This window comes from Perognathus longimembris, chromosome 2 (assembly GCF_023159225.1).
Source record: "Perognathus longimembris pacificus isolate PPM17 chromosome 2, ASM2315922v1, whole genome shotgun sequence".
In the NCBI taxonomy this organism is placed as follows: domain Eukaryota; kingdom Metazoa; phylum Chordata; class Mammalia; order Rodentia; family Heteromyidae; genus Perognathus; species Perognathus longimembris.
Window position 1 is genome coordinate 134190293 of NC_063162.1, and position 11096 is coordinate 134201388.

General features: G+C 42.5%; 1 protein-coding gene across 2 annotated transcripts in view; it reads right to left on the minus strand.

Annotated features, from left to right (window-relative positions):
• Window positions 1-5984, minus strand: part of Grm8 (glutamate metabotropic receptor 8) — a 688307-nt gene extending 682323 nt beyond the window's left edge. For both annotated transcript variants that reach the window (XM_048340162.1, XM_048340161.1), the window contains exon 1: window positions 5152-5984. In XM_048340162.1, coding sequence (XP_048196119.1) covers window positions 5152-5661 — 510 coding nt within the window. In that variant the 5' untranslated portion in view covers window positions 5662-5984. The remainder of the gene's footprint in view (window positions 1-5151) is intronic.
• Between the last annotated feature and the right edge of the window lie 5112 nt (window positions 5985-11096).

Consider the following 11096-nt stretch of genomic DNA (forward strand, 5'->3'; position numbering starts at 1 on the left):
ACTTGAAGATCAATTTTCATCATTTATAAGCAGCACAGCTCCACATGGGGATCAATTAACCTGCCCATAGATTTCTATGGGAAAGTCTTAGTTAATGGCTTTAAAAGGATATACTACTAGCTATCTAACCCCTATCCTTCAAGAGTACAAAATTAACCATGGAGATAAAATTAACTAGTAACATAGAAGAGAGAGAAATTATATCTGACACTGCTCCCTTATAACTCATGAATCTTTGTGGACATTAATGTGAGTTACCTCCAGCATCAATGTGCTATTTTTAACTTGGAATGATCAATCTTTGCTCAACTTAAGCCATCTGATTAGTGGTTTGAGGAATCAATTTGCTCTAATTTAAAGGAAAGGGCTAGAAATGTTCTAGGAAAGTGGGGGGAGGCTTCTTTATAAAACATAACTAAATTTAATTTCTGGGCTTCCCAATCAAGACTTTTCTTAATGGTTGTTTTAATTTAATTTAATTTTTTAGCTATACATTCTCTGAAAGCTAGGTACCTCTCTTCAGTAGGTTTAGTGAAGTTCGGGGAGCCCTGAGTTGTCATTTGTACTTTGGTTTCAGATGGCATTATTCTGGGTCTAACATGTCACACTGCCCAAATGGCTGCTACTGTCATCTAAAACCATTAACTTACAATAGGAACTACCTGGCAATCTTCTCAATGACTGCTTCGTGTGTGTGTGTGTGTGTGTGTGTGTGTGTGTGTGTGTGTTATGGTCTAAGACTGCTGGTACAAAGTTCAGATTACTGCAATCTTGTCTTGCCCCTCTCAAGTGTGGCTCTACTCTTAACAAATCTGAGGGCTATGAGTCACCCCTAGTCCTCCTCATGGGGGGACATGGAGTGGGAGGGAACACTTTGCTTAGTGGGTCCGGTCACTTGAAAATCCTCCCAGGCAATTTTGATAATGTAGTACACAGCCCAGGAAGAATGAAGAGAAGGTGGCGGCAACCCGCACTCCCCTCCAGCCGAGGACTGCTGATGCGGATGGGGGAGCATGGAGTTTCCTAAGGGCCTAAGCCTCACCTTTCCGGCTCCCAGGAAATATCTGGCTCCAGTCCCTCGCCCAACTCTCCTTTAAAGTTAAATGGACCCATTTTCTTTCCTTTGCTTCTGAGCTTTAGCCGGAAGAGAAAGAAAAGTGGAACAACATGGCTTCTCTGTGCACAAGATGAGCCAGACCACCCGGGCTCCAGGCAGACAAGGCAGCCTCGCAGGTGCTAGAGGACAGTCCCCACTGAGGCGGGCATCTTCCCTCCAGAGACAAACCATTTCGTTCCATCTGATCCTGCAGCAAATAAAACCCTCCTCTGACTTAAACATAGACAGACTAATGCACAGATGACAGATTAATACACCGGACCTTGGTACCAGGCTTTGATTAGAACAAGGCAGATGGCCAAAGGTGGAACAAGACTGAAGATATGGGAAGGCCACGAAGCCTGAAGTACTTTGTCATAGTCACAGTTGAATCTAGAAAGTACCTGTAGGTAGAAACAGAACTTTGCCGGCATTTCCCAAGAAGAAAATGGAGGTATTTGGAGTAGGTTTCCTCTTTGGGTCCAGATATTTTCTATAAAAAAAAATCTTAAAAACAGAAGCCACATTCTTAAAACTCCAATTCATATTTGTTTCTGAGCAGCAGAGACAATTCATAAATTAAGACCTTGTCTAAACCCCTGGAACCAAGGTTAATTGCTTGTACAGCTTCAAACCAAAAGGTTCTACTTTCTTTAACCCCATTAATCCAGAAATAAGTGGCAGTACTCTGATTTCTGTGTAGCTTTGTAGATTCAGTAGGTCTAAGGCTGTCCTGGAGGAGCCGTAAACTGTCCTAACATTGACTTTCCTTCAAGTCACAGCATTTGACTCAGGAAGAGTATTGTTCAAGAAGGAACTGTATCCCAATCTCTAATGCATTCATTTGTTAGTCATTCCTTTGATAAGTATTCTAATGCTTCATATCTGTCCTAATATATGAGTATAAATGGCCATTCATACATAACGTGAACCATTTTCTATCCCAAGAGCAACCATCATTACTTCATAATCAAAATCACTATGGAGTGCTAGCCAGAGGTCACACACAAATCATCAAAGTAAATGAAAGCAGCATAATGCTAAGTTACAATGAACTAATTCACAGTCTTGTGAGTCCAGGTTCAGCTGGAACATGGGCTGAGCACCTACATCCCTCACTGGCTGATGTTTGAATGAGATTAATTTTTCCAAGAACTTAGTGAACAAGTAGATTGGCTTCAGTTAAATGCTGATTATGTGGGTGTACTGACAGTATCATTAGTTATGCATCAACTACCTTAGCCCATGCCCCTCCTGGCTAAAAGTGGTCCAGTCCCTAAGAGTCAGCGAATCATAACTGGCCAGTGACTCAAGAGTTTGCCCAGAGCACTGACTCGGCTCAGATGATCAATAACTTTTCTCTTACCAGGTCACATGGAGTCCCTTCTGAATTATCCAAGAGAATCAGAGAACCCACCAGTAATTTAGCAAAGTAGTCAGATCCAGTTTATGAAAAACAAATCTCCCCTTCAGATGGCTTGAGGTTTCCTTCAGCAGCCAAAAGATACTAAAAGATATCATACTTCACCTACAATTTCTCTGGATTAAGAACACTCAATAGACTGGGTACCAATGGTTTAGGCCTATAATCCTAGCTACTTAGGAAGCTAAGCTCTAAGGACTGTGGTTCAAAGCCAGTCCCTGCAGGAAAGTCTATGTCCACTTAACCACCAAAAAAAAAAAAAGAAAAGAAAGAAAGAAAGAAAGAAAAGAAAAAACCAAAGTGGAACTGTGGCTCGAGTGGTAGAGTGCTAGCCTTGTGCTCAAAAGCTCAAAGACAGTGCCCAGGCCCTGAATTCAAGCCTCAGGAATGGCAAAAAAAAAAAAAAAAACAAAACACTCATCAGTCTAACCAGGTATGATTATTATCATCAAAACACTCATCAGTTTAACCTGGTAGGATTATTATTATCATCATCCTATTGATAAACTGGAGCAAAAATTAAAATAATCAAGCTCTGAGAACCTCAGATAAGCACCTTCTACTCAATCTTCAAGTCCTTGCCTACATTTGGCTGGGTGCCTGGCCATGGGAAGGAGATAGAGTCATATAGGAAACCTTAGGCATTGATCAAGAGGAGGGTCACAGAGGGGAAAAAAATCCCTCATGAGTGTCCCCTTTTCTAAAACTAGATGTTTCTGAGCTTTGGAGCAAGTGAGGAGGAGGATTAAACCAAAGAAGACAGAAGAGTTAGAGATTTCATAACTCTGGGCCAGACACCATTCCAAAGCAGCAAATATCATGTGACACAGAATCCAGATTCCTGGGAGCAATCCTAGATCCCAGGAGAGGGGAGGATCCTGAAGCATCCTGCTTCTGTATCTCATCTCTCAGCAAGGAGGGAGCTAGCCCAAAAGAAATTATTCACAACTGCCTTATTTACAGCCATCTCTAAGGTTTCTGGAGACAGAGAATAAGAGCAACTTTGGCTTCCTGTTCTCATCTTGTATCCTTCTTCTTGCCAGGAGACTTCTAATGCCCTGCTCAAGTGTCTCTCGAGCTCCCTGGGGCCTGTTTGTTCCTCTCAAGAATGCCTTAGACACAGAGAGCTTGTGGTCAGCAGCCTCCTCAGTTGAGGAAATTTCATCAACCTGAAAATAGCATTAAATGCATCTTAGTGTCCTCTCATCTACATGAAGGAAATTCACAGAGGCTGCACAGCCTCGCAGGGGATGGTATAGACAGAATTCCAGCATCAAGTGTGGAGCAAACTCAACAGGCCCCCAAGATAGCTTCATAACCAGAAAGCCTTTGATTCCATTGCTTTCATCATTTTTTGTGAAGTGTTCCATCGCTTTGTTCATTTCTTGTCACCAACCCTGTCATCAGCCCAGCTTTAAATATCACATGCATAGGAATGCTTTTTCACAATATAAAATGAAGCCTCATTAATCAGGTTAAGTTGGAAGAGTCAAGTCCCCTGAGTAAGAAATCAGAGTGAAAAGTATTCCCAACTTAAATATATATGTCTACTACAAAAGACTACATAATGAAATTAACAAATAAGATTTGAAAATGGTGACTTTAATAATAAGTTTCTAAGATGTCATTCTATATATTTCAAAATGTTTTATCATAAATTATTTTGAATCAGCACTGTATTTAGTACCTAAATGCAGTGTATATGTAATAGATCACCCACTGTAAATCAACATGTCATGATTTACCCTGCTGAATTTGAACTATTAACTCACTAAGACTTGTATATAATTATTCCAAGCCTACATCAGAGCAGTCTGAATTAATGAGGTTCTATTCTATTGTAGATATAATAAGCCTGACAATTTTATGGCCATCTTATCACCTAGAGTGTCACTCCTATCTACAGATTAGTAATAAATACTGTTTCTTCTCACAGGAACTTTTGTCATAACAGAGCATCCCACCTTGAAGAAGTTTCACCAAGTAAATTATCTCACACATACCTCAAATAGCAAAGAAATGCTTTGTATGATAAGTGCACTAAGGGTTCATTATTCTCTAAAAAAAAAAAAAATGCCTGCTTTGATTTTAAATGAGCCTCACTAAGGAGGAAATCCCAAGATAGTAAAGACCCACTATGTTATAGAATTTACCACCTTTCTCTCTCTCTCTCTCTCTCTCTCTCTCTCTCTCTCTCTCTCTCTCTCTCTCTCTCTCTCTCTCTTTAGGAGAATACAGCCCTAATTAATCAATCCAGTTAATCATAAATAATGGAACAAACATGACACTTGTAGAAAAAGAATCCCATATGTCAGGACCTGCCTTTTTTGTTTTGTTTTGTTTCTTTTTTGGTGCCTATACTGGGGCTTAAACTCAGGGCTTTGTACTCTTGCTTGCCTTTTTCACTCAGGGGTGGCACTGTACCACTTGAGCCATACCTCCACTTCAGGTTTTTTACTGGTTAATTAGAGTCTCACCCATATTTTCTCCCCAGATCTCAGCCTCTTGAGTAGCTAAGATTACAGATTTGAGCCACGGGCACCTGATTTCATTTTCCTCTTTCAGCCTGTCCCAGCAGTTGCAACAGTTTATTGTCTCTTCACAGTGGTCACAAAACCATGCCTTTACCTACCTTAAAAAGTCTTAGAATATTAGCAACCATGATGGACACGGAGCTTGCTGCAGCACCTATGACGCCGGAAATCTTGTCGGGCTTGGTGAATATGGGTGGGTCTCCATTAGCACATTTCACGTCGGAAGCATCCTTCTCGATCAATGCCTGCACGAAGGTTAATGACTGCTCCAACGCATAGGTGTCTCTGGAACACGTGTCAAGGATCCGGACACCCAGAGTGATATTGGAGAGGAGATCGGGGTCCTTGTTAATCTGGTCGATGGCATAAAGCATGGCCTCCAACCTGTGGATGCCCTTTTCCTTCTTCAGCTCCCCACAAGGCACCCCCCTCTCTCCCTTGGCGTGGACAGGGAAGAGACCCCCCAAAATGATGTCCCCATCCACTCGGATCGAGTGGGCGTATTCCTGGCTGTGAGTCCTCTGCATCATTGTGAAGATCCAGTAGCACTTGGCGGTCAAGAGGAAGAAACAAGAGCAAGAGGCCGAGCGCTTGCCCTCGCAGGCCATGTTCTCTACAGATGGGGTTGCAATCCAACACCTGACGTTTATTCTTGACACAGGAGAAAGGGGACCACCTGAGGCCGCACCTTCTGGAGGCTACCATCAGGGCCCATGGGGGGGAAAGGTTCTGTGGATTTCAGCACGTTTTCTTGATGTGAACGTCACAGTGAATTTCCATCCGACCCTTAAAGGTTCAATGTTATTCCCACCTAAAGTCGACTCCTGGAATGATGCAAAAATGAGAACAGCATTTGCACTTCCGATGGGGGGGTGGGGGGGTGTGGTCAATACTTCACGTCCTTGCAGTCAGCCCTGTCGCAGACTTACTCCTGGGGGAACAAACAGAAAGGAAAAAGGGGGCATTCCGTTCAGCGAGGCTGCAATTTTCACATGCTTAAGCCTTGTCTACCTCCATTAATTTTTCTCTCCCTCCATGCAGTAAGAAACTCTTTTGTCCCCCTGTGATTCTGAACACCTGGTCGCTCTGCAGCTGAAATAAGGAGATGGATGACACTTTTAGAGCAAGAGAAACAGGCAAGGAAAAGCAACTAAGTTGGCTCTTCCAAGCCAAAAGGTAGGTTTGGATATCATTTAATTTTACTAAATGCCATTTCCATGAAGGTAAAAATCCTGTGAAAGATGGCATTATTCCAAATCTGTTTTTCACATTTTAGAGCTACCTGAATTCAGCGTTTACATGTTGCCCACAAAATCATAGCGAAAAGTTATTGTTCTGTGATAGATTCAAAAAGCCACTCATTTGTTATTAACGTGTGTGTGTGTGTCAGTACTGGAGCTTGAACTCAAATACTGGGCACTGTCACTGAGCATTTTTGATCGAGGCTAGTGCTCTACCATTTGAGGTACACTTCCACATCTGGCTTTTGGGTGGTCAACTGGAGATATGAATCTCACAGATTTTCCTGCCTAGGCTGGCTCAGACCTCAGAATCCTCAGACCCCAGGCTTCCGAGTGGCTAGGACTACAGGCATGAGCCACCAATGCCAGGTTAACATTGTTCCTAACATTTTTTAATGTCCCAGATTTCCCAGTAGGAAAAAAAAACTTGATTCAATCACAGAAAGAAATTCCTGGGCTGGGAATGTGGCTTAGCAGTAGAGTGCTTGCCTAGCATGCATGAAGCTCTGAGTTCAATTCCTCAGCACCACAAATACCGAAAAAGCCGGAAGTGGTCCTGTGGCTCAAGAGGTAGAGTGCTACCCCTTGAGCAAAAAGAAGCCAGGGACGGTGCTCAGGCCCTAAGTCTCGAGCCCCAGTATTGACAAGAATAAAGAAAGAGAGAGGGAGAGAGAAAGAAAGAGAGAGGGAGAAAAGAGAGAGGGAGAGAGGGAGAGGGAGAGAGAGGGAGAGAGAGAGAGAGAGAGAGAGAGAAAATCTTCCCACCCAAAGATTTCAAAAGATATATAATTTTGTAGCTTGTGAACACATTTAACATAGAACATTGTATTCATTATCTTATTGTTCTCTGACAACAAAATAAAGACTTGAAAATTAAAGACATGGGGAGGGTTACTTGTGACAATCTTCCTATCATCACTGTTGGCATTTAATTGGTTGAAATGGAAGCATGGGGCTTGCTTACAGTTCTTAAGTAAATACACTTGATCCTGGAATCTCTAGGAAATAGGAAAGCACCAGAGCTGCAGATGAGTTGCAAACCTTGCTAATTTTGTCTGACTCAGTGGAGAAAACAGTTATTTCATCAAGACTAGAAATATCCTATCATGAGAAAGTGTATGCAAATCCATAGGAAAAGTTCATTTTAGGTCTTTTCATTCTTAAAGAATCCCATGAGTCTCTCAAAAGACTTTTGAAGACAGGGAACTGAAAATGAAAACTAACGTAACCTAGGGAATCTGAGATTGGAACCATCTTTCGCATTAAGAGAATACATAGCACGCATTTATTTGGGCTGAATGGTTACTCTACTGTTCATTTCTAACTTATTTGTCCATGAGTTTCAAATCTGAAATTTAGGCCATTTTTTTTTGGCCTAGCCAACCAACATCTGGTTGTGTTTTCCATTCACTTGTTCAAGTTCCAGTTCATAAAGTTTTCTTTCCATCCTCCTTGTCCTGAAAGAAAGGATGCATCTTCCCTAGGGAACAACTGAACATATGCTCAAGTGCCTTCAGAGAAAGCTGTGCCTTTTTTTTCTCTTTCTGATTTTTGTGAAGGGGCTCAGAGCAGTCTACTGCACTGAGTGTGTGGTGGGAGAGCTGGCCAGCCACTGGCCCCTCAGCTGAGCCAGTTCCATGCTGCCTCTGGCAAGTGTTCTCTGCCCTCTGGCACATGGCAAACCTTGGATTTCTTCCATAGTACCCCAGATACTTGGTCCAGTGCTGATGATGCTCACCACTCCATTCTCTGAGCAGCTGCTTCTCCCTTGGAAACTCTGATTCCACAACAGCCTGACCTCAAACAGTCCACAAAGGGAAACGGAAAGTCAACTTGACTTTCTGGATGGAACCATTTAAGTGATAGGCCACAAATTACCCAAGGAGAGAAGTAGAATTCCATCTTATAGCTCCTCAAATGGAAGACTAGTTCCATGAGAGTAAAACCTCACTAACTTCCATCACTAATTTAGAACTTAAGACCAAATCCAAAGGACTAGACTGACCCTTAAGAACTCCTTTCTGAAGTGGGGTACCAGTGGTTTGTGCCTGATACCCTAGCTACTCAAGAGACTGAGATCTGAGGATCCAGTTTCAAAGTTAGCCCAGACAAGAAAGCCCATGAGACTCTTGTTTCCAACTAACCACAAAATGCCAGACCTAGAGCTGTGGCTCAAATAGAAGAGAACTAACCTTGAGAGAGAAAAAAAAAATTCAGGGGCAGTGCCCAGGTCCCATGTTTTGGCCCTAGGATCAGCCAAAAAAAAAAAGAAGGAGAAAGAGGAAGAAGAGGAAGAGGAGGAGGAGGAGGGAGGGAGGGAGGGAGGGAGGGAGGGAGGGAGGAAGGAAGAAAGGAAGGAAGGAAGGAAGGAAGGAAGGAAAAAGAAATCCTTTCTGGCAGAACCTGGAACACATAGACAAATGAAATGATGATGTAATTTTCAAGGGGAAATAAATGGTGCCAGCGCTCCATAGCCTTTCCTCATTATACTAACATACCTCCCCCACATGCCTAAACACTCGAGAGAATACATGGCTGCCAGCAACAGAGCATAAAATAAACAGTCCATCCCTAATCACAAAGCATCCTTACCCACCCTACGGCACTGTATAGACCTGGAAGTAAGAGAAATGAGATTCCTTTAAAAATGACTGGTATTTGCAATAAGGTCCAGTCTTCTTGGCATCCCTTTTGTCTGTTTGGAGTCTTCCTTTCAGGAAAGGTCAAGGGATGGAGAGCAGAGAGGCAGGAATTGTTTGGTTTAGGGGACACATACAATGAAGTGAAACTGAGAGGTTCCATTTGGGTTACCATTTATCGGGCAGCTTACTTGAAGTTTTGCTTGAGCTTTCTCCTCTGTAACATAAAATTAATGGCATACAAGCACTCTGGTGCTGGCTTTTCTTAAGTGGGCGGCTGTACCTGCATGCATGGCTATGTGCTCAATAAACAGGGGCTAGCCTAGTCTATTATTCCTTTTCTACTTAAGGAGAGCAACTTTTTGTCTACTTGCTCAGTTGGTGAAACTTTTATTGAATTTTGTTTGTCCCTTTAAAATACAATCAGAGCTCCTTATAAAATATTTAAATAGTGCAGTTACTTCCAGAACTGATACATTGCCACATAATCACAGACTTAGTAGCTAGCAGGTTTCATTTCCCTTTGAAATTCTAAGGCAAAATATTAAGTGGAAGCCTGTGGAAAAACTACACAACTTAAGTTTCATTGTATAATGTTACATTATCCTAATCTTGCTCTGATAGATATCTTGTGAGCTTTAATACAAACTTATCCTAGTTGGAATCAATGAGTTAAGAAAAAAAAATAATGACCTTTCTCTGTTATAGATCCAAGTAGCTCTACTTCATTCCCATGTTTGATTTCAAGGAAAATAGCTTTTCTCTCAAATTGACCTTCCTCTGGGCTCTGTAGAAACTTCATCCATGCTGATGGACTTCTTAAAGGAAGTGTGAGGCCTGCACTGTGGAAACTGACTTCTGAGAACAGGTGCCTGCAGAGAGGTTAGCCCTGCAGAGAGGCTTAACTATGCACCAGTGAGCCTTCCTCACCCACTTCCCACCCACTTCCTCCACCACACAGCACACATCATCACGGGCCCTCACAGTGCTCTAGCTGTTTTCTGAGAGGCCATTAAGGACAGCGTCTGATGGGCCAGAGACCTGAATATTGCTGCTTTTTCCTCCTCCTTCCTCTTCTCTTTCCCCTCCACCTTCTCCAACTCCTCCTCCTTCTCTTCCTCCTCTTCTTCCTCCTTATTCTGCTTTGTTCTGGTACTGGAGATCAAAGATAGAGGTCTCCTCGTTGCTAGACAGATGTTTTACCACTTAACCCATGCTCCTGGCCTCCTTGGGCATTGGTGATTTTTGAGGGAGACTCTCATCTTTCCTCTTGTGATTCCCCCATGTTGCTGGGGATAATAAGTACATGCCACTTTACCTAACCTTTGTGTGTTTTCTGTTACCACCAGGCACAGCCATTCTTTGGGTGGGGGCATCCAAATCGACTGTTTGTTCCCTAGACTGTCCTCAAACTTCAATCCTTTGATTTCCAGTTCTCAGGGTTACAAGCTTGAGCCACCACCCCCTAGCTGCTTCTTTTTGTTTATGTATTTGGTCTATGCTAAGTCTCAAGTCCCTAACATAATATTTCAATGAATTTCCATAGACGGCCTATTAACTCCTGTTTAAATGAGAAAAGAAGATTCAGAGAGGTTGAACACAGTCTGGAGCTGGCAAGGAACAGTACTCACAAAGTCCTCAGGCCTTGAAGGTGGGTCCTATCATTTGATGAACACCTTCAGTGCTACCAAGACCAGCTACGACTACATAGTGAGTGTCGGTGCCCTTACTTCTTCACTAGAATCGTTCAAAATCATGTACCTCTTCAGTGCTAGCTCTTGAACAGCAATAATGCACTAGTTATAGAGGGACAATTCGGGAGCCATTTTGGAGGGTGATTTCTGAATCAAGGGGTTGAAAATATCCAGTTCCTTTTTTCCAAATACTTCTTCAAATCTAGTTTCTTGGTGAGCTACGGCAAATGGGAGCAAGACCACCACCACTGGCCAGGGCCATCAGACTCAGCCTTCTTGTCTTCCTCTAATAGCATGCCCTAGTAAAATCCTTGCTGAGAAGCATCATTGATAGCAAGAATTCACTCTTTCCTTTCTTTTTTTTTCATAAAAAGATCAAAGCGGCGTCCCTATGCTGTGATTCATTTGACTCTAACAGAAAGGTGATGTTAATACTGGCACCAACCCATAAAGATGCAAATCCAGACGT